This window comes from Mesoplodon densirostris, chromosome X, assembly GCF_025265405.1.
Source record: "Mesoplodon densirostris isolate mMesDen1 chromosome X, mMesDen1 primary haplotype, whole genome shotgun sequence".
NCBI lineage: Eukaryota > Metazoa > Chordata > Mammalia > Artiodactyla > Ziphiidae > Mesoplodon > Mesoplodon densirostris.
In genome coordinates this window covers 100709170-100737005 of record NC_082681.1, presented here as the reverse complement: position 1 = coordinate 100737005, position 27836 = coordinate 100709170, and the positions used below count along the sequence as shown (strand labels likewise).

Genomic DNA, 27836 nt, shown 5'->3' with positions numbered 1-27836 from the left:
GGCATAAAATAATTTCACAAAACTTTCAGAATGGGAAAAAGGTTCAACTGCAAAAATAATAAACTCACTACCAAGAATACATTAAAATTTATAAACAGGTATAAGCCTTTTGGAAGGTAAGTTATTCATAGAGATCAAAAATCTTAAATACATGTATACACTCTGATGCCAACAATTCCAGTAGCAAAGAACTTACCCTAAGAATATAATCAGAGGTGTACAAAGATTAGTGAAAATAGAGTCAATGCAATAGTATTTATGGTTGTGGAAAACTGGAAGCAATGTCCATGTCCAACAGCTGGTTAATTAAATTATGATATGTACATATGGAATTTTGTAGACCAATTACAAGTTTGTGCTTTAGAGTAATGACTCTCAATAAGGTAAACTTATCAGAATCACCCATGGGGCTTTTTCAATAAACACATGCCCCTCCAACTTCCTGCATGCCTGGGGCTGAGGTGGGGAGGGATGGGTGGTGTCTTGGCTGAGCTGACTGGTGTGGTGAGCTACTGTTACTATGTGAATGTGTCATGTCCTTCAAGTGTGCCAAAGTGAAAGCCAGTATTTAAGAAGACTCTTTTGTCAGATGGTATAAAAAAAAAAGTAGGTTATGTGGAATTCACATAACATAAAACTAACCATTTTAAAGTGTACAATTCAGTGCTAATTAGTACATTCACAATGTTATGTGGCCACCACTTCTGTCTAGATCCAAAACATCTTCATCACAACCCAAAAAGTCCCTATACCCATTAAGCAGTCACTACCCAGTGCCTGGCAATCACCAGTTTGCTTTTTGTCTCTATGGACATAAATACCTATTCGAGATATTGCAAATAAATGGAACCATCCAATATGTGGCTGTTTATGTCTTTTACTGCATGTCAATATCCAATTGTCCCAGCACCATTTGTTGAAAAGACTATTCCTTCCCCATAGAATTGCTTTGGCGTTTTGGTTGAAAATCAACTGACCATAAATATAAGAGTTTATTCCTGAACTCTTTTTTTTTTTTTTTTTTTTTTTTTTTTTGTGGTACGCGGGCCTCTCACTGCTGTGGCCTCTCCCGCTGCGGAGCACAGGCTCCGGACGCGCAGGCCCAGCAGCCATGGCTCACGGGACCAGCCGCTCCGCAGCATGTGGGATCCTCCCGGACCGGGGCACGAACCCGCGTCCCCTGCATCAGCAGGCGGACTCCCAACCACCGCGCCACCAGGGAAGCCCTATTCCTGAACTCTTGATTCTCTTCACCAATCTACATGTCTAACCCTATACCATACCAGTACCACAGATACTATAGCTTTATAGTAAGTGTTGGAAAATATAAGTCCTCCAACTTTGTTCTTTTTCAACAGATTGTTTTGACTATTCTTGGTCCTCTGCATTTCCATGTAAATTTAGGATCAGTTTGTCAATTTCTGCTAAAACTTTGAGAGGGATTGTGTTCAACCTACAGACCAATTTGGGAAGAACTGCCATCTTAACAATATTGAGTCTTCCAATCCACGAATATTAAATATCTCTCCATTTATTTAGATCTTCTTTAATTTCTCTCAGCAATATTAGTTTACAAGTCTTAAAATTCTTTTGTTAAATTTATTCTTAAGTGTTTCATTCTCTTTGATGCTATTGTGAATGGAATTGTTTAATTTCATTTTAAGATTGTTCATTGCTCATATATAGAAATACAACTCAATTATATATACTGATCTTATATCTTGCAACCTTGCTGAACTTATTATTTCTAATAGATATCTGCAGATTCCTAAGGATTTTCTATATACAAGATCATGTCATCTGTAAACAAAGACAACTTTACTCTCTTTCCAATCTGGATGCTTTTTGTTTTTGTTTTTTTGCCTGACTGTGCTAGAGCCTGAGAATCTGTATTTTTAATAAGTTCCCAGGTGATGCTGATGCTGATGGTCTGGGGATCACACTTGGAGAGGCACTGCTCTAAAGAATGTATATCACAGGATGGATATGACACTAGAGGAAAGATACTAGAGTCACTAGAAGGGGAGTGACTATTATAATATATCACAGGTATAAGATCCTTTCTTTCTAGATACTGTGAAGGAAAATGATGATCAAAATGGTCAGAAGAGTCTAAGCATCATTACTTTGGAAGAAATACATAAATAGAGATTATTTAGCGACATTTTTGGTGTTCTGTAATTTTTTGAAAGCCTTTAAAAATCTCAAAAATGTAAATGATGTTACTGGGGAAAAGCTAAAATGGTATGAAGCGTCCATTTAGGAATTACAGTTGTTAATAAATAGAGACCAAATCAAAGGTATTAAATATTAAAATAATAATAAAACAATAACAATAAAATGTTAATAGAAAATAATATCTATGGAGCACGTATGACCGCTAGGTACTATTCTAACTGCTATATTAATTCATTAAATCCTTACAACCCTATGAGTTAGCTATTATTATTATCCCCATTTTATAGACAAGGAAATTGAGGCACACAGAATTTAAATAACTCGTTCAAGGTCACACAGCTAGTGTCAGAGTCAGAATTCACCTAAGGCGATGTAGCTCTAGAGGTCACTCTTTCCCATAACACTGTACTCATTCACTTTCTTCTTGCCACTGACAATAAAAATTTCCTACCTCTGACTTAGTAATAAAATCAATTTTCTACTGCTTTGTGTGAACTTCAAAGGGAATCATAATAATTAGGGTGTTTCCCACCATTTGATGGGCTTAAAAACAGTGTCTAGGTAGAAGGATGGGTACCTAGCTGTTCATTTGTGAAAATAAATTGTGTGGTGGGCTCTGAAAGCCAGGGAAGTTGCAATCTCTGTTCTAGAAGCTCACAGAAATGGCAGAATGAGAATTAGTTTCTTGAGGAGAGTAGGTATAACAAGCTTTAACCAGGGTGGCTGAATACACAAAGGAATACGGCCTTACCAGAAGCTGAAAAAAAACTCAATGATAACCCTGCTGATGCTCCTAATTCTAGGTTGTTTGGTGGGTCTTAAATTTTAAAGAGGCTTGCAAAGGGATGTGGTAAATTCACATGACCCCTCTCTGCTGTGACAGCTTGCTCCTGTCCAAATGAATCTTAGTCACCACTTCGGCTATTTTAGGCCCAAGTCTGATTCAGTGGCACTGGGAGAAATACAGCATGTGTTTCTTGTGAGGGGGCAAGCCTGAGCCCTACAGTAAACAGCTTTTATTTGGGCAATGAAGGGTTCAATCCCAGACAGGGTAATGTCACAATGGCCAAAGCAACAATAGAGTTAAAAAGACTTTAGGGAAGAATTGAGAAAGAAGTATAATTAATAGCTTCTTTGGGAAAGAAATTAACTTCAAAAACGGCTAACCATTCACTTTGGGTAAGATTTTTTTTTCTTTTGTAGGCCATACTGGTTCAGGTGTATAGCAAAGCAAAAAAACAAAAGTCTTGGGAAACTTCTTTGGGCACCATCTCAATAATGGCATGTCATTAATAATTATTGTTTTGCTGAGGATTTTTAAATAGAGAAGAGCCAGTTTGTACCTCTGACTGCAAAAACAACTAGGAAAAAGGCTTAACTGGGAATAATCATCACCAACAGTGACATGTTAGAATTTCCCTTACTCTACAGTTACACTCTCCAATAGAACTTTTTGCAATGATGGAAATGTCCTATACCTGCTCTGTCCAATATGGCAGCCACTAGCCACATATGGTTGCTGAACACTTGGAATGTGCTAATGTGACTGAGGAACTGACCTTTTTCTTTTTTTTTTTTTTTTTTTTTTTTGCGGTATGCGGGCCTCTCATTGCTGTGGCCTCTCCCGTTGCGGAGCACAGGCTCCGGATGCGCAGGCCCAGCGGCCATGGCTCACAGGCCCAGCCGCTCCGCGGCATATGGGATCCTCCCAGACCGGGGCACGAACCCGTATCCCCTGCATCGGCAGGCGGACCCTCAACCACTGCGCCACCAGGGAGGCCCCTTTTTTCTTTTTTAATTAATTAGTTAATTAATTAAATTTTTTGGCTATGTTGGGTCTTCGTTGCTGTGTGCAGGCTTTCTCTAGTTGCGGTGAGCAGGGGCTACTCTTTGTTGCGGTGTGCAGGCTTCTCCTTGCGGTGGCTTCTCGTTGCGAAGCACGGGCTCTAGGCACGTGGGCTTCAGTAGTTGTGGCACGCGGGCTCAGCAGTTGTGGCTCGCGGGCCCTAGAGCGCAGGTTCAGTAGTTGTGGTGCACAGGCTTAGCTGCTCCACAGCATGTGGGATCTTCCTGGACCAGGGCTTGAACCCGTGTCCCCTGTGTTGGCAGGCAGATTCTCAACCACTGCACCACCAGGGAAGTCCCGGAACTGACCTTTTAATTTTATTTAATTTTAGTTAATTTAGATTTAAAACGCTACATGTGGCTAGTGGCTAATATGTTGGCCAGTTCAGCTCCATATGATAATACTGTAGCCTACATAGTTTCCTGAAGATTCATATAAATGTTCTTATAAATCTAGAGTTGAATACAATCATTCACATATTTCAGGAGTCAAATAACAATGAATTAATAATATTATTGCAACTTATGACATATCTGAAAATACTTATGAAGAGAAGTTTTATAGTTGGCAGGAGTCACATGGCTAAGGAGGACTCATCTAATTAACCACTTAGAGGACAGAGCTAAGTTTTTTAATAGTAATTAAAGTAAGTCAAGTATAAGTTAATTTTACGACCATAATATAATAGTTTCCTCTGTTGGGGGGAGGAGGGAAATGCTGTCCCGTAAGATTTTTGCCCAGTGCTGAAAGATTCCATTACTTTATTCTGGGTCTTTTTCAAAAACCTCAAAAACCTTTTAAAGTCAAATGGGCCCTCCATATGAAGTAAATACTGTGTTTTGTTTGTTTGTTTGTTTTTGGTGGGGTGGAGGATAGGGAGCGTGGTAAACGGGAGAAAGGTACCCTAGGAAGAATAAAGAAAAAGTGAGAAAAGTGATTTGAAAATATTTTCTAGTAGACCAAGGTAGTGGGGATTTTTACTGCTTTGTGATGGCTGTTCAACCCTAGTTCCAATTCTAATTTGGTATTATTCCCATTGAACTAAACTCACATTTTCTGACAAAATATTTAAGTTTGAGAAAGCATGGCCTAGATTAAAATTCAACAATAATGGATAATAATAGCAAATTACCATTTTTAAAGTAATTATATCTCTGCTATGAATTGTAGAGATAACATAAATCTAAAATGATTAATCTTCCATTTATTATAACTTACTGTTTGGATTTGTACTTAGATATTACCTTAAATGACTTAAAAAAACAAAACCTTATTGAAATAATGGTAACTTTTGGAAGTAAGAATTTAGCTGTAAGAAAGCAACAGCCAATACCAGGATAATATTTATGGGCACTGAAACAGAATAAAAACATTATCATCAACTGCCTCTATCTGGCTTTTTGATGATTTCTTTAGTTTACCTTTAGTTTCCTCCTTGCATTAAATTTCCTCAGTTGTTCTACTGTTTCTGGAAGATGAATCTTGTAGGCATAACGATCCCGCTCCTATAAAAGATGAAAGATAATGAACACACATAACTGTTTAAAAGAGTGAAGGAACTTAATCTAAATAAACAGTAAGCCCAAACTGGATATGAAGGTCAAAACTGATAGTAAAATATTATTTCATTTTCAGCAATAACAAAGGGCTAAAATAATGGTCCATGTAATTTTCAGATATATGGCTATGTGGCTAAAACAATTAATCATAATTACTAGGAAGGTATGAAGTTACCTTTGATACAATCTTGTCAGGTAAAATGAGCCTTTAAAAAATTAACTCCACAACTAACTCAGCATTCTGAGTTGTCAGGAATAACTGGATTTAAAAAAAAGTCACAGTATCTTCAAACTAGGACAAACTTTTCAAGGCCATCTAATTCAACCACTTCCCAATGTGGGATCCCCTGCAATCCCTGATGGATGATCATTCTGTTTGACCTCATACAACAGATTACTTTATGGCAGCCCATTACAATTTTAAGAAAGTAAAAAAATTCTTACTCAGCTTGGTCCCACATCTGGCTTGTATGGACTAGCTCTTCTCCTTGGGGATCATACAGCAAACATACTACCTCTTCCATATAATACCCCTTTAGTAGTTAAGAGTGGGATCATGCTTCCACTAAATCTATTCCTCTCTGTGATAACATCTCCAGTTGCCTCAACTTCTCGTGTATATTTCAATCTGCGTTTCATTCTCCTTGTCTCCCTCTTTGATTCTAGTCTAATTTGTCAGTGTATCTGGAAGATTTTATGCTACAAGTATTTATTTTAGGAATATTCCTTGAGTGCCTACTATATGCCAGGCATTGTTCTATGCTCTTGGGATTAACAAGTAAACAAACCCAGCAAAGATTCTGGCCCTCATGTACCTCATATTTCAGTGGGAGAAGATAAGAAAATACAAAAAAAAGGTAAATTATGGAGTATGTTAAGAGTGCTATGGAATAAAGCAAAAAGTAAGGCAGGGTAAAGGTACATTGCAATTTAAAATAGGATGGTCAAAGTAGGCTCAACTGAGAAAGTGATATCCAAAAGAGGTGAGAGAGTGGGTCTAGGCAGATAGAACAACTAATGCAAAGGCCTTTCAAAGGAGAGAGTGTACCTGAAATTTTCAATAAATAGCAAGGAGACCCGTGTGTGGAGTAAATAGTAGATCAGATTAGAGAGGTGGCAAGGCTGGTGGAGGGCATAAAGGGCCTTTGGCTTTTATTCTGAGTGGGAGATGGAGCAACTGGGGGGTTTTTGAGCTGGAGTGACGTGATCTGACAAGTTTAGAGGAACACTCTGGTTGTTGTGTTGAGAATAGATTGGAAGGGGGTGAGGGTTTAAAAAAAAAGGCAGGGAGACCAGTTAGGAGGTTATTGTAGTAATCCAGGGGAGAGATGATGGTAGATGAAACCAGATGGAAACAATAAAAAGGGTGAAAGGGAGATAGACTCTGAATGTAATTTGTTTTGTTTTCCCGAAAAAGTTTTACTGAGGTATAATTAGCATACAATTAACTGCACATGTACGATGGGATAAGTTTTGACATATGTATATAAACATAAAACCATCACCACAATCATAATGAACATATCCATCACTCTCAAAAGCTTACTTGTGTCTCTGTCATCCCCCTCCCCATCACCAGGCAATCACTGATCTACTCTCCCATTACTTGAGATTAGTTTGCATTTTCTAGAATTTTATATAGATGGAATAATACAGTACATGTTAATTATTGTCCAACTTCATTCACTCAGCCTAAATATTTTAACTTCACCCATGTTGTTGCATGTACCAATAGTTCATTCCTTTTTATTGCTGAGGGGTATTCCATTGTATAGATGTACCATAAACTTGTTTATTCATTCACCTGTGATGGACCCTGGGTTGTTTCCAATTTTTGCCTATTATGTATAAGGATGCTGTGAACATTAATGTACAAGTCTCTGTATGGATATATGTTTCATTTCTCTTAGGTAAATACTTAGGAGTAGAATGGCTGGGTCATTTTATAAGAGTATGTTTAACTTTTTTAAGAAATTGCCCAACAGTTTCCCAAAGTGGTTGTACCATTTTACATTCCCATAGCATTGTATAAGTTCCAGTTGTTCAACATCTGCACCAACACTTGGTGTGTTTAGTCTTTTTGATTTTAGCCATTCTGATATATATGTGTATAGGTATTTCATTGTGGTGTTAATTTGTATTTCTCTAATGACTAATTATGTTGACCATCTTTGCATGTGTTTATTTGCCATCTGGATACCATATATTATTTTCAAATTAAGTCCAAGATCACATTATTATTATTTTGTAACTAAAATTTCTCTTTGTATGTGAACTACTTCTAAAATCAAATATTTTGGTATCATGTACTTACAAAATTTACTTTAGAATTTAAGTAGGATTTTACAGTCAGTGATGTCAACGCTTCACCTTATTATCAGTGAAAATTCCTAAGGAATGAATACAAACACTTGAAAATTTATTTTCTGTATTAATGACTAATAGTAACAAGAGTTCCCTGGAGAGCAAAATGATAATCTTGAGTACACATACAACACTCAAATGTCAAAATGACTCCAATTTTTATTTCTGCTAGATTCCATGTGCTAAACATCTTAGAAATAATTTCATTATCTTTAGGGGCTTAACATCCTTTTCCTGCACTGAGTCAAAATAGGTTCACCAGTACAGAAGACATAAGAACTTATCAAATAATTAACTAGCAGAGAGAAGGATAAAATTACTATTTTAGAACAAGCAATGGAATCTTTTCATGGATTTCTGTTATTGCTTGTAGATTACAAATTTTAATTGTGTTAGGTCTGGTGATATTTAATTAATGTACACTGAAGAACAAACATCAAAATGGGTTTTACATTATTTTTTGAATAAAAATTATTTTGTATCATGATAGAATACAGGGGGAAAAAACCCCAGGGAAGATTTTATAAACAACAAGAAGAAAACAAACAAACAAAAAGGTACCGCATGGTATAGTAGGAAGACAACGGCCTAGGAGTTGAAAGACTTTTGTTCAAATTCTGGGTCATTTAGGTCTAGCTGTATGACCTTACATTCTCTCAGTATCAGTTGTGCCTTTTTGCAAACTAATCTTACAGGATTGTTATGAAGATTAAATGAGATGCTGTATAGGTACATGTTTGGTTTCCCTGAGGTTTTTTTTTTTTTTTTTTTTTTTTTTTGCATTACGCGGGCCTCTCACTGTTGTGGCCTCTCCCGTTGCGGAGCACAGGCTCCGGACGCGCAGGCTCAGCGGCCACGGCTCACGGGCCCAGCCGCTCCACGGCATGTGGGATCCTCCCGGACCGGGGCACGAACCCGCGTCCCCCGCATCGGCAGGCGGACTCTCAACCACTGCGCCACCAGGGAAGCCCTTCCCTGAGTTTTAATAATCATTTTTATTAGTCAAGACATGGAAATCTCTGACATAAAAAAGTTTAGGAGCTTTTTAAAGTGTGTGTGTGAGAACAAATAGTTTACTAAATAATCTTGGCTATTTTCTAAATGAAAACATGTTCTATTACATAAGAAAAAAGGTTAAAAATAGAACAGTGAGAATTACAGAGGAACAAATCTGTAACACATTTTTAATTTTTAAAACTTACTCACTTTATTCATTTCCAAAAAAGGTGAACCTACTTACAGCATGTTTTTGAATAGAGAGTCTAAGGTTGCTATGTCCAGTACAGTAACCACTAGGTAAGATATATTTAGATATTTTAAATATATTAATATGATAAATATTTAAATATAATTAAATATTCAGTTGTACTAGCCACATTTCAAGCGCTAAACAGCCAACATGTGGCTAGTGTCTATCACATTGGACAGTGCAGATATAAACACTGTCCTCATGGCAGAAAATTCTTATTGGACAGAGCTAGTAGGGTGTCTTTCCTTATTACTACTACTGAACTGAGGCTAAAATCTAACTTAGTTTCACTTAAAATGAAATTGTTCAACATTTTAGGCAAATATAACAGAAAAAATTTCCACTGCTTTTTAAGAAAAAGGGGGGTTTGGGCTTCCCTGGTGGCGCAGTGGTTGAGAGTCCGCCTGCCGATGCAGGGGACACGGGTTCGTGCCCCGGTCCCGGAAGATCCCACATGCCGCAGAGCGGCTGGGCCCGCGAGCCATGGCCGCGGAGCCTGTGTGTCCGGGGCCTGTGCTCCGCAACGGGAGAGGCCACGGCAGTGAGAGGCCCGCGTACAGCAAAAAAAAAAAAAAAAAAAAAAAAAAAAGAAAAAGGGGGGTTTCATTCCCTTTCTCTTTGCAGATAGTACAACTGAGATCAAGTCTCTGGCTGACGCCGTGTGTGTGTATGTGTGTGTGTGTGTGTGTGTGTGTGTGTGTGTGTGTGTGAGAGAGAGAGAGAGAGAGAGAGAGAGAGAGAGAGGGAGGGAGGGAGGGAGGGAGGGAGAGGGAGAGAGGGAGGAAGGGAGGGAGGGAGGAAGGGAGGGAGGGAGGGAGAGGGAGAGAGAGAGACAGGGCCTGGGGAAAGCGGCTTGAAAGATACATGTCATGTCTGGATTCTAGAGCCAGAAACAGGCATTGGAGCTTTTTTAAAGCACTCCCCAATCCACAGAATAAACTCTTCTTTTTCCAAAGTCTACTTTTTTTAGTTAAGAGGTCTTGATAACAAGGAAACGAATGACTCAAAAGTGAAAGCAGCTAACAGAAGATTGAAAGCTAGAGAAAAGAAGTCCGACAGCGGAGGGACCCTAGGACTCAGAGGTGTGATTCTGTGGTGATATATCTGGGGTGTTTTTTTGGCCTCCTAACATATCTTCACCTGGGTGCAAGAGCAGCCCACAACCTGGAAACTCCCAAGAAAAGCCCCCTGTCTTTAGCCAAAGGACTGAGAAGAGTTTGTCTCTGCAGGACAGAACCCTTTTGACTTCACCCACTCCATTCCAGGGGATCACCATGAAAGAAGCCAAGTTCCTCCCCCTCAGAACACTTTCCACCAAACCAGCGCTGCCTGAAGCAAAGAAGAGCAAAGAGGTGGCACCCCACCCCTAGAGAAAAGGGGCAGGATTACAAAGAGGAGGTAGCTGGGGAAGGAGGGGCTTTGGCACATCCCTAGTATACCCATGTGTAAAACCAATGACAACCAACAGAGCAAGAACTTTGAGACTAAACTATGGTTTATGAAGTACCTCCCAGGTTCCAAATAAGCCTCTGGGTAGCATACAAGTGGGACAGACTAGATGAGTATTGCAAAGGCATTGAAAATGAAATTGGCATTTGAATCACAGCCCATAGAAGTGGACTAGGACATGTGTTCTGAATCTAATTGTGTTAACTGCCTACCAAAATAGAAGATTTAAATAAGAATCATAGTCTCATAACATAATAATACTAAAAATGTGCAGCACAATATCCAGAAGTACTCTTCATACTAAGAACCAAGAAAATCTCAACTAAATTAAATTTAATTTTTGAAAGCTTAAAATAAATCACTTCCACTCTATATGTTTAACCCTTCTACAGCCTTCCTAATTCTGAATATCTTGAATCACTCAACTGAGCCTCATCAATTTTCCTTCCTTAATCGCTCTTGGTCTGGGTATTTCTTTCCCACTCCCACTTTTACTCCCTGCTCCAGGCCCCTGTCGCTTCCTAACTGGACAGCCCAGCTTCTATAGGATCTCTTTGCCTCTACTGCTTGCATCCCGACAGGCAACCCACCTGTGCCCAGTGTCCATAGGAATTATATGAGCATACTGCTTGCCCTGTATCACTGCTCAAAAGCTTGCAGTAGCTTTTAACTCTCTATACCCTAATATCTAAAGTACTTAATTTGGCATTCTAGATATATTCTTCCCTCAAACCAAATTTTCAGGCTACTACTACTGCAACCCTTCAAATAGCTGACTTTTGTATTATGCCAGTGTTCCCTGACCCCACCCCTGAATGCCCTGAACACTTATAATGTTTTTCCTGTGCTCCTCTGTACCTCCCACATGAGCCCCCTTCAGTCCTACTAACATGTTACGTGCAGCCCTCTCTGGAGTGCTGGCCTACAGTGACCTCTCATGCCCTCCATTAGTCTTCCTGGGCTCTCATACTTCTGTATTCTTGTGAGGTGCTTCCTACGTGTGACTTCTTTGAAGTTATCTTTCTGTTTCTTTATGTTATATTAACAGCATTTGAAAATTCATTTCACGGGCTGACTATGCCTTTCTCTCTCTAATAGGTTGGGAAGTTTAGTGCATAGCAGACTGTGAACTCTATTTCTAGTGAACACCTCTTCTGCTCACCATTCACTAAGGTGAAGTGGAGAGAGAGATAAGGACACAGTCAAAAAAATTTTTTTAATAAAATTATGCTTAAATTATGATTTCTGGTATTTTCTAAGCAGATGAAATCACAAGATTGAAAAAAAAGTCTGTTAAGGTACCTCATACCAGAAAACAAGTAAATAATAACAACCTCAAAGCATTATAAAAATGAGACAAAAGAAAAAAAATTATATTTTCTGTATTAAACAGTCCTACCTGAAACTAAAAGTAATATGATATGAATTCAGAAAAATGTCTATAGCAACGTGTCTTACACTTTAATGAAGTACTTGATTCACTGTCCCTTGTGCACACTAGATGCTGAATATACATTTAATTGGTGTTGATTGATTTTTCCAAAATTCAAATTGATTAGCCTAATATAAATACCCTTTTCATCTTTATCATAGTCAACATACTTGGAGTCTATAATATATTAAGGCTACAAAGGGTGTGAAAAGAGCTCGGTCGTTTATAAGAAAATTACAATCTTATTTGGTCTTACTTTTGTTGGAATGAATATTTACAGCAAACAGCACAAATTTATTTATTTATTTATTTATTTATTTATTTATTTGGCTAAATGTCACTTTATTACTGGCCAACAATGTGAATATAAAGATCAGAATTCACCCCCAAGGACCCCCAATGTAACATTTTTGGGATAAATACCTAAGAGTAGCTATCATCAGTTATATTCACAAATTATGTGTGAAAAAACCCAGTTTATAGCCAATTTAAAGTCCAGTCTAAGACTGTTTCATTTTTACTCTGAAAAATCTAAAATGTGGAAAGTAATCACTTCTGGCTAGTGTAAATGAAAATACTAAGTAATTAAGCAATCATTTAAACACAGGATTAATAAAATATAATATTTTTGTCAAATATTCAGATGACTACTTTGAAGTATTTTGAAGTAAAGACATTGTCCTTATTTCATGAAGTAACTTCTAATATATTAACATTCATTGCTCTTAAGTGAATTCAAAGTATAACTTATTTTAGCCACCAAAACATTTTGAAAATGGAAAAAAAAAAAGGTAAAACCAAGACTTTTTTTGGTCTTTTAAATTCCAAATGCTCAATGCCAACCTTTCAGTGGATACCCTTACTCCCTCTGTTCATTCAGTCTGATTTCATTGCCATTTTCTTATTTCTTTCTTGGTGGGTGGTTCAGGATCTCTTTCACAAGAAAAGGAGGCATGAGGAATGGGGTGGAAGGGCTTTCCTATTTTTAGATTGAAAAATTTTCAATAACATAGCTCAGATGAAAGTTGTCTCAATCCAAGAAGTTTGCAGGGATGCTGACCCCTCTCCCAGATATATCTTGGCTGGGCTGCTGTGACAATCCTGGACCAGCATAGAGTCCAGTGGCAGGCCAAACCAGGAGAAAGCTTCCTCAGGGTTCTGGAACCAATATCTCTAGCACAGAGACTCAGAATTGCAGCCAAGCAGCAAAGATAACAGTGTGAGGACAGTCTCAAAGGTGAAACCAGGACAGAAATGGGAGAATGAACAGCAGAGCTTGTGATGACTGATAGCAGGATGGGACAGAGTTCAAGGAGCAGTTGTAGAATGCAGTTCAGGACTGAGGCTTTATTTTTGTTCAATATTTGTTAAGTGTGCTCTGTGTGCTAAGAATACAAATATGAATGAGAACTCTCCTGCCTTCGTGGAACTCACAGACCACAAAGGAGACTGTGACTTGGCAAACTCCCTTTAGGTAGTGCCTAGATCTGTTGAGAGAGTAGGCCCAGCAGATTTAAGGAGCTACCCTGGGCTGTTGCAAAACCCAGGAAACTTGGGATGTGCTGAAAAGTCCTGCCCAGCATGGATGTGGGAGGAGATGGAGTCATACTGTGATGGCCCCTGACTTCTCTGTGGCTCTGAGTCTTCTCAGAAACAGCATTTAAAAAAAACCAGAGGTCTGAGTGACTTTTAATACTTGTCCCTTGGCCTGGTTTGCTAGCTGGGCCTAGATGAAGATTTGAGTAGACAGAATGTGTAAGGAAGTTATAATAAACTTGCCTTGATAGTTGCATTTCCAGAGAACTATCTAAGTAATCACATAAATTTTAAAAAGTTTCTAGTAGAAGATGTTTTGAAGGAATTATTCGGATTCTGTCTTAATTAGCAGTCCTAAGTTATTTACAAATGACATGTATTTCTTCAGTATGAGCTCAAAGTGCTGTCTAACCATCTTTTTTTCTTTACATCTTTATTGGGGTATAATTGCTTTACAATGGTGTGTTAGTTTCTGCTTTATAACAAAGTGAATCAGTTATACATATACATATGTTCCCATATCTCTTCCCTCTTGCGTCTCCCTCCCTCCCACCCTCCATATCCCACCCCTCTAGGTGGTCACAAAGCACCGAGCTGATCTCCCTGTGCTATGCGGCTGCTTCCCACTAGCTATCTATTTTACGCTTGATAGTGTATATATGCCCATGCCACTCTCTCGCTTTGTCACAGCTTACTCTTCCCCCTCCCTATATCCTCAAGTCCATTCTCTAGTAGGTCTGTGTCTTTATTTCTGTCTTACCCCTAGGTTCTTCATGACATTTTTTTTTCTTAAATTCCATATATATGTGTTAGCATACGGTATTTGTCTTTCTCTTTCTGACTTACTTCACTCTGTATGACAGACTCTAGGTCTATCCACCTCATTACAAATAGCTCTATTTCGTTTCTTTTTATGGCTGAGTAGTATTCCATTGTATATATGTGCCACATCTTCTTTATCCATTCATCCGATGATGGACACTTAGGTTGTTTCCATGTCCTGGCTATTGTAAATAGAGCTGCAATGAACATTTTGGTACATGACTCTTTTTGAATTATGGTTTTCTCAGGGTATATGCTCAGTAGTGGGATTGCTGGGTCATATGGTAGTTCTATTTTTAGTTTTTTAAGGAACCTCCATACTGTTCTCCATAGTGGCTGTACCAATTCACATTCCCACCAGCAGTGCAAGAGGGTTCCCTTTTCTCCACACCCTCTCCAGCATTTACTGTTTCTAGATTTTTTGATGATGGCCATTCTGACTGGTGTGAGATGATATCTCATTGTTGTTTTGATTTGCATTTCTCTAATGATTAATGATGTTGAGCCTTCTCTCATGTGTTTGTTGGCAGTCTGTATATCTTCTTTGGAGAAATGTCTATTTAGGTCTTCTGCCCATTTTTGGATTGGGTTGTTTGTTTTTTTGCTATTGAGCTGCATGAGCGGCTTATAAATTTTGGAGATTAATCCTTTGTCAGTTGCTTCATTTGCAAATATCTTCTCCCATTCTGAGGGTTGTCTTTTCGTCTTGTTTATGGTTTCCTTTGCTGTGCAAAAGCTTTGAAGTTTCATTAGGCCCCATTTGTTTATTTTTGTTTTTATTTCCATTTCTCTAGGAGCTGGGTCAAAAAGGATCTTGCTGTGATTTATGTCATAGAGTGTTCTGCCTCTGTTTTCCTCTAAGAGTTTGATAGTTCCTGGCCTTACATTTAGGTCTTTAATCCATTTTGAGCTTATTCTTGTGTATGGCGTTAGGGAGTGATCTAATTTCATACTTTTACATGTCCCTGTCCAGTTTTCCCAGCACCACTTATTGAAGAGGCTGTCCTTTCTCCACTGTACATTCCTGCCTCATTTATCAAAGATAAGGTGACCATATGTGCGTGGGTTTATCTCTGGGCTTTCTATCCTGTTCCATTGATCTTTCTGTTTTTGTGCCAGTACCATACTGTCTTGATTACTGTAGCTTTGTAGTATAGTCTGAAGTCAGGGAAACAGCACTAATTTAGATAAAAAGTGTTAAATACATATAATTTAACAACCACAAGACATCCACATGTTAATTGGTCTATTTACTCAAATTCCCTTTTGAGATGGTATGATTGAACAGGACTTTTTTTGTGGTTTGCCAAAGAAATAATAATTTTTTTGGACATAAAACAACGGTATCATGACTTTGGGTACTCTTCATTACAAAGATTTTTATCATTTTATTTCTCTACATTGCAGTTATTCAGGAGTTTTTCATATTTAAGCCATGGCTTAAATTTTAGCCATTGCTAAATTACGACCACTTATATGCACAGAAATGATTTAAAAGTATACATGGAAAAGTACTGAAATATAAGCCTGTTCTCATCAGCTAGATAATATTCTCATTGAATTCTTCCAACTTCAGATAACACACTGCAGTGAAGGTAAACTGTAGGTCAGACATGGCACGTGACACTAAGCTCAAACAGCTTCCTGGAATTTTTTCATTTAAGTAATGGACACTTTTTGTCTTTTGTCTCTCTGGTGCCAGAAATCTATTGTGTATTAAGCTCAGATTATTTGGAAAAAGAACTATAACCATTGCAGGGATAAGGGTTTCTAAAAATAAATGTTATTAGTCAAGATATGCAAGATAATGAAAGCCAAATTTTCTAAAGGATCTTAAAAATGACTAATATGGCTGCCATCTTCACTGTTATTTGGCATTTAAACTAGCTTCAAACAAACAAAAGATCCCCATTATGAGAAACAGAGGCAAAGGAAAAATAGGAGTCCCCCCAAATGGTTTATTTCTGGGAGAAAATAAGTACAAGAAAGTATCTCAGAACTGTTTACTCTTTTCAGGAATAGCTACAACTGGGGAAATTCAAGTCAAGAATAACTAGAACCAAGTATCAGAGGGTTGAAAGCAGATGTGAGAAGTAATATTCTTAAGGGAGAATCAAGATCCACTGGAATCTCAACATTGTTTGATAATATTATTATTCCTTGTCATCGCTGTTAAGATACATTATTAATCTATGTTTAAATATACATTATTATTTTGTATAATTTCTGGAGAGGTAGCATGGTATAGTAGTATGAACATTTATTCATTCATTCACTCATTAAATCATTAACTAATACTTATGAGCACCTACTACATGTCAGACACTTTCAAAGGTTCTATACAGAAGTGAACCAAGAGCGAAAAATTCCCACTCTTATGCAGCTTATATTTTATGGGAGTAGACAGATAAACAAATAAGTAAAATATAAGTATGTCTCATGGTGACCAACACTATGGAAAAAACTAAGGCAGGGAAGGGGGATAGGGAATACTGGTGGCAGGGAACATTCCTTCTCTCAAATTTTAAATTGGGTGTTCAGGGAAGATCTTACTAAGAAGCTGATGTCTAAGCAAAGACCTGAAGATGGTGAGGGAATAAGTCATGAGGATACCTTGGGGAGGAGTATTCTAGGGAAAGGGCACGACTAACACAGAGGCACTGAGGCAAGTATGGGCCTGCTGAGGAACGGCAAGGAGGCCAACGTGAAGGAACAAAGTGAGAAGAGGAGAGTAGTAAGGGGTGAAATCAGAGAGGTATTGGGGAGCAAAACTGTAAACTAAATTAAGAATACCTCAGGGGGCAAGGCCTAGCCTAAAGGTATAAATTCAGGGTGTACAGATAGCATTTAAAGCCATTAAAACTAGATGAGGTTTCCAAGGGTCTGAGTGTAGATAGGAGGAGGAGGGGCTGTGGCACCCCACTGTGAAGACCTGGTGGGGGGAGATGAGAAAGAATCAGCACCATCTGAAAAGGAGCAGCCAGAGAGGTAGAAGGGAAACCAGGAGAGCAAGGTGTCCTGAAGCCAAGGGAGGACAGTGTTTTGGAAGGATGGATGTCAAATGTTGCTGATATGCCAAGAGGGAGAAACCTGATATTTGGCCACTAGACTCAGCAATGTGAAGGTCAGCAGTGACTTGACAAGAGCTATTTTAGTGGAGTTGGTAGGACTGCAAACCTGACTAGGGTGGGTTCAAGACAAAGAGATGGGAGAAACTGGAGAAAGTGAGTAGAGATAAATCTTTCTAGGAGTTTTGCTGTCAAGGAGAGCAGAGAATAGGGGTAGAAGCTGAAGGGGGTAGTAAGGTCAGGAGAAGATGTGTGTGTGTGTAATAAAAATAAACTGTAGCTTGTTAGATCCAACAGAGATAGGAAGTTGATGATGCAGGTAAGCGGACAAATGTAAGAGCGGGTGACCTTGAGTAAGTGAACTAGATAGGATCTTGAGTACAAAGGAAGTGGGTGTGGCAGGCTGAATTAAAATCCTGGTTCCACCACTGACAACTTTCGTGACTTGGGGCAAGATTCTTAACCTCTCTGAGGCTTAGTTTTCTCACATGTAAAGTGAGAATTTCCTGGAACTGTTGAGCAGCGTAATGTCTTCATCAAATGGTACTGTCTCATTGAAGTCCCAAGTTATACCTTTAATACTTCATCAGCAGGATGGGATATAAAAACAACTTTTAAAATCTGCCTTTTTCCTAAGACGATAAACCCACACCTAGTATCTACTGAAATAAAAATAATGCTATGAAGTATACATTCACACCCAAAATAATGATAATCACTTTTTAATTATCACACAGTTGAGTGCTATTTCCGTTGTTCATGTTGCACATCTTTGGAACATGTGTTGGTAGAGAACAAATAGGCCTTCCTCCCTGATGGATTCTGCCTTAATCCGCTTTTGTACCCTCTTGTGATGAGAGCTGAATGTCACTCAAATGGTACATCCTCTTAGATGTTTACAGAGGATGTACAGAAACAGCAAATAAGATGAACAAAACTGTAATGAAAAATGCTCAGGAAAAAAAAAAAGGGTGGAAAGGGGCACCTTACAGAACAATGCATTCCTGTCACTGGAACTGTTTAAACAAAGTGTAGATGGCCACCTATGAGCTCATGTACCTTAAGCCATGGGTGATTCAGTGCTTCATAAACAGTGATCCTTTCAGCAGGATCCAGCATCAGCATGCGGCGTACTAGGTCTTTGGCACTTTCAGAGATATGGCTCCACTGCCTTGGATTCATCTGAAGAGGGGGAAAGGAAAATTACACAGTTATGTCCAGTGAGAAGTTAACATTCTCTGTTATTTAATATTCCTGTGCTGTTTCAACGTGAATAAAATTCTTGGAGCAGGGTGGAGAAATCTGATTCTAAAGGCTTGCTTTCTAAGGAAGAAGAGGACAGATGCAATTCTTTTTCTGTTGTTGTTCAATACATGAGAATTTGCAGCAGTAAATATTCATTATACATGTTCTTGTTGTTATATATGTAATAATATTTTTAATAATTGAAGAATAGAATGTTCATGATTCCAGGTTCTACCTCAGCTAAAATAAAGTCTAGAATGTAGACTCTAAAAAGGTTAGAATACTTTGATCCAGAAAGGACTAAAATAAAATTTTAAAATTTGAAGAAATATTTTTAATATTTTGCTTTTAAAACTTGGAATTAGCAGTAATCGTGAAGCTATGCAAAGTAGCTTTTATTAATAGGAGACTTTGGTCACTGTATGTCATTTTCAGTATTTAGGAAAAAATATACCATTACTAAAGGCCCTACAAAAAACCCAATTCACTTGTATATTGTTCTTAAAGAAGTTATTTTTTTTTCTCTTTTAGAGATGAGACAACTAACCCACAAGGTAAATTAACTAAAGTCAAACAAAAAAATTATGAGTTGTTCCTAAGACACACGACTTGTGAGAAAGGCTGTGGATCTATGAGGAAGAGAGTTGGAAGGTTCCTGGGAAAAGGGGTATGTCTGAGACCAGGAACCAGGAAAAAATGGAAAGGAATGCTTAGGACTTGGAGTTGGGAAGGTAAGTGGGGACAGGAGGGTAGAGATGGAGTAGGGTCTCACTCCCTATTTAATATGAGGAAACTGGCTGATTGGGTGAGCTCATGGGAGCTGCCTGGTGCCAAGAGCTGTAAGCAATGCCATGGTTTTAACTGGCAAAGACCTTTGTCACGTCCTAAGGGAGAAAGACGCAGAATAAAGTCCACAACAGGTTAAAGGCAAATGAAATCACAACTTGCATCACAGTACACATGAATCATTATGATCTTGCCAAGGGTTAGTATTAGACATTTTGCTCTGGCTAACGTGAGGCTTTGTTTTAGTAGACGTGGAGTGGAAAATGTTCCATTTTCTTTTTCTAACAGGCAGAATTCCAAACGATAGTCACTTCTCTTGTCAGATCCCTTAATTAAAATGAATGCCATGAGACTGTTGAAATATTGTCATCCTACTGAAATTGTGATCAGTTGATGAGTTTGAAATAAGGAGGTAAGTGATTAGATGGGGCTTAGATAGCCTTGTTTCCTCTTCCCCATCTTGGAGCTGATGTAGTCTTTAAAGTCTGAATGATCTGTCCTCAGGAAAGGGGTTGAGAAATCATCTGAAAGTGGTGGTAAGACTTCTGAAGTGAATAGAGGTTGAGAAGTATACTCCCCAGTCCTTTTTATGAGGAAGCCCAATCCAGGGTTTTCTCTTCCTTTGGCAGAGAAGACTAGTTGAAATTAACTTGGGAGGTTGAGTACATAAGGGGGAACAAAACAGGGTTATAAAACAGTCTCACTTATTTGAATACTAAAGCCAGGCAGCTAAGAACTCCTGCTGTGTAGATACCAACTGGCTATCCAGAAATAAGTGATATAAGATGATACTGTATCTTTTAGAGACTTTGTGAAATATATTTCTGTCCTTTATAAAAAAATTAATTGAAATTAAATGTTAGCATATACTTTAGCTAAATAGTATTCTCCCATATTGACCTTAAAAGATCAAGTAAGCTAGTAAACAAGAATAAAAAGTTAAATTAAAATCATTTAAGACCAGTAGTAGTTTATAAACTATGACAATTTAAATGTACTACATTTAAAATATGTCATCAAAATTTTCTTGAAAATACTCATAGAGATCAAGGATTTTAATATTTTTTTTGTTAAGGACCACCAGGGTGATAAAATTATATTTTTGAGATCTGCTTCAGAATAATCTAGTAGCATGTGGAATATAGATAAAACAAGATTGGCTGTACATTGATAAGTGTTAAAGCTGGGGGTTCATTATACTATTATCTCTACTATTTTGTTTGTTAGAAATTTTCAGTAATAAAAAATGTAAAAATAAATGCTGACACAATCACAGCACAGTATTTTTTTTAAAGGCCCAATAGGTTCATCACTGATGATACAGATGGATCTATACTTCAAACTATGGTGCTGAAAACCTGAGGCTTTTGTAAGGAAAGCCATGAATATAAGTGAGAGGTGAGGTTAGCCAAGTAATAGTAAATACGAATTAACCTCAAAGCTTCAAACCCCCAGGTACAGAAATTATGATATAGCTGCCACCATCCATCTGACTATATTATACTATAATGCTAAGAATAGGAAATTTTCAAACAAATTTTTGGACATATGTGAACAGTCCAAGTTTTTTTTTTAAACAAAGATAACTATTCAATACTTTAAAAATAGACAAAATCAAATACCAGAAGCTGTTGGAATGAAGCACATTGCCTTGGAAACCAGGAAGTTAGCAACGGAACAAACACAAAGGAAGAATTCTATTATTAGTGAATGCTTATAACTCAAAAAGGCAGGTGGGAGATTTTATTATATGGTACCTACGTCATAAGTCGCTGTGAGGATGAAAAGAGTTAATATAAGTAAAGTGCTTAGAATAAGTGCTTATTAACTAAGTGCTTAGTTCCTGGAACATAGTAAGTGCTGTGTATGAGTTAGCTATCATTATTGCTAGTATTATTATTATGCTGATGCATTACTGTGTTTATTTTCATATGCTAGTATCTGTGATTTCACTTGGCAAAATTCAACCAGAAAGCCATAACCGTGCATTCCTGATAGCCACTTACAATTTCAAGGGATTGGAGGGGGATGATTACTTACAAGCAGTTTCCCGAGACTTTTAGTTACCTTGAAAGGATTGATTTTATTCCCCAGTGGTCAACTGACTCTAAGAGAAGCAGAAAAACCTATACTTAAAACATCTTTCTCTGTTAACAGAGTTTTGGCAAATATCTTAATCCAAATAAAATAAAAGACAAACCTGAATGCCTTTATAAGCTGATGGTACATAAAGCCCAAGGGGAAAAAAGTACAGACCATTCTCACCTTCTCACTTCCACAAGCTTCAGTTATGGCTTAAAGGATAAGGCTACAACTCTGAAACTATTTTACCTTTCATTTCTTTTTTTTTCTTTTTCTTTTTCTTTATTTGTTTCAAGTCCCATATAAAATTCTAACATAACTGAGGAATTGGAAAAAAAACACTTTAGGGGCCTCACAGTTTTGGAGTGTAGTGTTATATAAACCTGTGTGTTTCGTTTTATGTTGCCAGGCATGGCTGAAAATGAAACAGTGATTCTGTTGAATAGAAAGTACATGTGTTAATAATAATGGGAGGAAAAAGAACTTCCTCAAAATAAGCTGCCCTGATTTGATATCCAGACACATACTCCTCTGTGCTTCCCATACAGAGCATCCTATTCCGTCAGCCATACAAGGTAGTACAGGGCAATAAAGTATAAGAGCTCGGGTAGTGAAACCAACCTTAAGCTTATTTCTAAGAATTCCCTAGGTCTTTTTGGTATAGCCACTCATGATGTCAGTAATGACTTCTTAAATTACTTAGTAATGAAAGTAATAATGTACTAATCAGGAGTCTGTGAATAGTACATGCAGTTTCCAATTCACAGTAGCCAAAGATGAATATAAATATTTAAATCACAGCAAAATGGCTCTAAATTATATTATGAAATGCCGTTGTGATACTGGCATTTCAGTTTATCCTGGAAGGTAAATGGCAAATTTTTCAGCTGTGCTGGCTGACTACATAAAATGCAATAAAATAACATGTATGATAAAGCAAAATCAAATAAAGGCTAATAGACACTAAATCTAAAATTAAGATAAAGGATGACTAATTACCTGGATGAAATTTCCATTTTAACTTCACTTTAAATCAAGCAAAAAGTAATAAAAATAAAGCCCTTTTCTCAAATTACACAAAGAAGGGCCAAAGAAGTTTATTTTCCAGCTTAGCCTGAATAAATGGGTTCGGTCACCAGACAGCTAATGGATACTATAAAATCTGGGCACAGGTTTGTCACAAACACCTTACCCAGGGTAAAATAAAAGGTCAAATTTGCTCACAATAAATTCCAAGGAGCAGTCCAAATTCTTTCCCCGAGCTAGAGTTTTATTTGAAATAAGTAGGGCATTAACCAATTACTTTGACTTATAGCTAAAGAGGCAGTTTTGCTAGAATGTACTTGTGGTAAAAAAATTTGATTTGTAGTGTGGCTTTATGACTCTGAGAGCCCAGGACTCTTACACTGTTGATTATCACATGGAGGAAAAGGGGAACATCCATCTGATCTCTGGTTTTTACACTGTATCAAAGACGAGTGGGGACCCTGTTTTCTGGACTGAACACAGAGTTGGAATCCAAATACATGGGATAGACTTTAGGGGCAGCACAGAGGGAATGAGAAGGGAGGGGTGAGGCAATAGTTGTTTTAAAGCCAGTCATCTGGATGACAGTTCGGCCGATAGGGTCAAATTTACTTGAGGCCTTTGTTGCCTAACAAGGCTGGTGGATCAATGATGCAAGCATCTCTGACTGGGTGACTATGGGACAACCAATAAGTAATCCAAAGACAGACAGCAACTTCAAAACACATTTTTCAGAATAATTTAATCTCAACGGAAAAATAAAACGTTCATAATATGTTACCTTATATTTTCCTTTAATAATGCCTTCAAACAATCTTTCCTTGGTTCCATAAAAAGGCAAACAACCGCTTAGCAGGATAAAAAGGATCACGCCACAACCCCAGACATCTACAGGTTTTCCATAAGGCTCTCTTTTGACAACTTCTGGGGCCATAAAATGAGGTGTTCCAACTCGTCCTACATTTAAAATGACAACATCAAGGAAAAATGTTTACATAAAATGGGCTTTTTGTTTCCCATTTGAAAACTGAAAATAATAGAATAACAGTGTGAATGACAAGGTTAACAATGCAAATATTCTCTTACCACCTCTCCCCTCCTCTATAAAATCAAGGAAAAAAGGCAGAAAGAAAAAAATTATTTATCTAATCACGTCTTGAAAATATTGAGCCCAGGAGAGGCACTTTGTCTTCTAGCACTGTTACTTCCTATTGAATTCCATAGGATGCATGGTAAGTATTTACCTATTTGTTGCTTCATGAAGAAGTTGTTTACATTTTCTAATTTTCACAAATTTGAAAATTACTAAAAATACAGAGCAGAGGCAGGAGCGGGAGGGGGCGGCAAGTGAGAAAATATCTGTAGAGAAAAAGATTACTTTTGACTGCCAAATAGAAATTCTCAAATTAAACCTAATGCTGAGAACTTTTATTTGGAATATGAATCTGAAATCCTGTTCGGTTGATTTTAGGAATTAATTGCAGCAATTAACAATGGTTAGTAATATTTTGTTATAATAAGATTTTTTAGCTTCCTCCAAATGTTAACATTTGAACAGAATGAGAGCAAATATATGACATAAACCAAAGTAAAATCATGAAGCTCCTCCCATTCAATCTTCTTTGACTTCTATCTTCTTTGAAGCGCTTTTCTTTTTCTTTTTTTCCTATCAAAGTTAGGTTTCAGGAAGGAATCTGAAAGCAGTTGTTTGTACACTAGTAACCATCTTTAACTCAGCATCCCAAAAGAAGTCTTTTCTTCTACTCGAGAATGAAAGGCTTGTACCCTGTAGGGAAATTATTGTGGGAGGGGAACTGCCCACCAGACTTGGCAGCACTTCTAGCTCTATGCAGACCCCTCCTCTCCTCCCTTTCCCTCTACAGCCCCACCCTCATCATCACGAGTCCAAGATAATTTTTATTTTGAAGCTTGCACAAAACTTTATGTAGAGCTCAGAACTGTGATCAGAGTTTTAAAAAAGACCTCAGAGATCTTCTAATCCAGCTAGAGAGAATATATCATAAAAGTTTTGTTAGTGATTGTCAAACCTGGTTGGGATGAGAAGGATAAAGCAGCTCTTAGCTTGTGTCCTGGGAATATTCCTTTGCTGCAGATCATAATGGTTCCTCTCCTTCCCCCATAATAGAAGAGATTAAGTTCAGGGTTCAGGGAGTGAAAATATTTTTATTTAAAATGTATAGTAGATCAGTGAAAATTCTACTGGTTAGAAGCAAAGATTTTTATTTCCATATTGCCCCATTTGGTTTCCTCAAGAAACAAAAAGAAGTTGAAATGATGAGAACTAAGCCTTCTACTTCATTAACAGCCTGGATAGGGCAGTGCCCTTGGAGAATTTGCCTTGGTCTGATGGACAGGAGCTGGTAAAAGTAGGGAAAAGCAGGGTAAGAGATCAGAGTACTGGTACCAGGGCACCAGCCAGGTACCTGCTGATGGTTGGGATACTGCTTTGAAACTCAACTTGACTCCTACTATTTCCCTTACAAGACAGGACCAAGCATCTCAAAATGTAGGCCTCAATCTGGGACTAGTCAGAGCCACCACAGCCAGCCCCGGCCATCCAGGGGAGGTTATTTCCATTTATCCATATTGAAGACTACCCTGGTTCTGGAGAATTAGGGTTCATCCTTGAGGAATATACATGTCTTTTGGTTCAAGAATTTGCTCACAGATGAAAGGGGAAAAGACCATGGTAGAAAGAATACATAGGAATGATTTTTTTTATTTCATGAAAATCGGTAGGTGTGAAAGGACTGGAGTCAACCTTTAACATACACCAACCTCCCCAATTTCCTGGTTTGTGATCACTTGACTTTTCCTTCTTTGTGGTCACTGGATTTTTATGACTTTGACCACAGAATTCTAAGAATGGGAAGCCAATTACCAAGCCAAATTAAATGTCACTGTATATGAGACACTTCCGATGTACATTTAAATATTTAAATGTTACCTTTTTTGATAATATAATAAAAGCTTATTACCTAGAACCTCAGGGTGGGGAGAGTTGTTCTGTATAGGTACACATTCAATACTTTAGGACCTGGATCTTTATGCACCCAAACCTTTTTACTTTAATAATTTTGGATGGCTCTCTTTCTACAATTTCCTGACTTCTCTTACACAAGATGCTGCACATAATTTAACCTCTTCTTGATGACTCAGAATTATCATTGTGGATACCAATGAAAGAACTCTGGTATGGAACCAAAATCGCCCTTGGGAACTTCAGAGGTATGCAAGGGTTCATTTCTTCAGTACCAAAAGGCTGCTGTGCTGTCCAACTTTTGGTGTCTGCTCAATGTATTTCTTTCTGTCAGGCTTTCATTTCTTTTCTTTCACTATGCTTACTCTAGCCCTGTCTTCTCCCAATTTTTGCATAAAATCTGCTATAAACTGTAATCTCATTAGAAACCAGATTCTTTCATTTAGTAAAAATTTCCTAAGTGCCTGCTAGGTCCCAGACACAATCTAGGACCACTGTGGGTGTACAAGAGATAAGCATGGTCCCCGCCCCTTGCCCTCACAAACCTCAGTCTTTGATATAATTACAAATCCCTGCATCAAATGCTGCACGGAGGTATGTAGCCCAGATAGCTATGGTAATATGGGAGAGAAGGAATAGGGTTACCTCACTTGGGATGGTGAAGATCAGCCTGCTTTTAAGAGATGATTGTTAGCTCAGCCTTCTAGAATACTTAGTTAACTAGATACATAAAATGACAAAAGGCGTTCTAACCAGAGGGAAGAGCAGGTGCAAGGTATGAAGGAACACGAATCCACAAAAGTTTCTGAAAAATGGAAGCACTGTCAGCCTCAGAGTGTGTCTTTAGATGCTCACTTGAGAGAACCATGAACAGGTATTAAGGGCAGGAAATGCCTTGCTGCTATTATAATTATTTCCTAGGTTCCTAGATATATTCTGGATAGTGAGTCTTCCAAACAGCTGAGTTTCAGATAGGGGAAGTATAAATATACGTAAATGGTTTTTATTATATGGAACATATAAAGGAGAGAATTCCTTTCTATTTGGAGGACTGAGTGATCAAAGATTCTAATCTGACAGGAAAATAGCTTTCTGTTAAATATTAGCAAAGAGCTGATAAATAGTAAAGTTTTCAAAAGTATTGATACCTTAAACAATATGAAAGCTTTTTATAAGAGAAGTCATTTACCCCTTATCTACATATGTAGACTGTATTTTAAAAGACATTTCAATGCTTGAAGTAGTTATTTCAAGACTGCAAGGAAAGGTATGTTTAAGAAATGACAATATTTTGACCATCACAAAGTATTTTAATTCTAGAAGAATTGAGAAAAATAAATTTTGCATAACTGACACACTGTGAGTTAAAAATCAGCTTTAAAAATATACAGTTTAGGGGAAAGATTCATGGACTTTAGGAAAATAGATTAACATGTAAAAACTGTCTGGGTAAATCGAATGAATCTGTTTTTCCCCTTCAGTTGAGATGCACAGTAAAATATGAAGCCCATACCATTTTTAATACTAACAGGATGAAGATCCAGATCAAGAGAAACAGAGATGCTATAAATGGCCAGTATATAGCATATAAAAGGAATTCGTTTTATTTCATATCATCCCATCGACCTTGAGGATGTAATTGTCAGAAATTATGTGTTATTTAATTGTGTACTCTTAACATGGCGGTGATTTGTACAAATACTGGATTTGAGAGGGTCAGTTTAACAGCAGCGTTTGTTAAAAACAACAATTTAAGATTTGTAGTTGATTGCACGATTAATATGAGCCAGCAGTGTTACAGGGTTGTCCAAAAAGCTCATGCAATTTGGGGAGCCTGACAGAAATGTAAGATCCACGGCAAAAGAAGTGATAACCTCAAGCTTCTGTGTGCTTGGAAGTACCTGTAGTTGTGCTCAGTTCTGGCTCTGTACTTGGTGCACAGTCAGGAGACTCTGAACCAGTTTATGTGAGGAATGACTAAATTAACCTAGGCAAGTTAACTTGGATAGGACTTAGGGGGACATTACAGCTGTTTTCAAGCATCTGAATGACTATCATATGGAAGGATTAAAATTGTTTACTGTGGCTCCAAAAGTCAGAATTAGGACCACTGGGTGGAAGTTACAGGAAGACACACTTCCATTCAACGCAAGAATGAACGTTTCAATACTTAGGAGCTTTCCCAAAATGGAA

At 37.8% G+C, this 27836-nt stretch overlaps 1 protein-coding gene across 8 annotated transcripts in view; it reads right to left on the bottom strand.

The window, feature by feature from the left end:
* Window positions 1-27836, bottom strand: part of CASK (calcium/calmodulin dependent serine protein kinase) — a 400881-nt gene that overhangs the window by 107110 nt on the left and 265935 nt on the right. For all 8 annotated transcript variants that reach the window (XM_060086299.1, XM_060086301.1, XM_060086303.1 and 5 more), the window contains exons 7-9: window positions 23424-23599; window positions 18563-18685; window positions 5446-5529 (exon numbers count right to left, since the gene is read on the bottom strand). In XM_060086299.1, the coding sequence (XP_059942282.1) occupies window positions 5446-5529; window positions 18563-18685; window positions 23424-23599 (383 nt within the window). The remainder of the gene's footprint in view (window positions 1-5445; window positions 5530-18562; window positions 18686-23423; window positions 23600-27836) is intronic.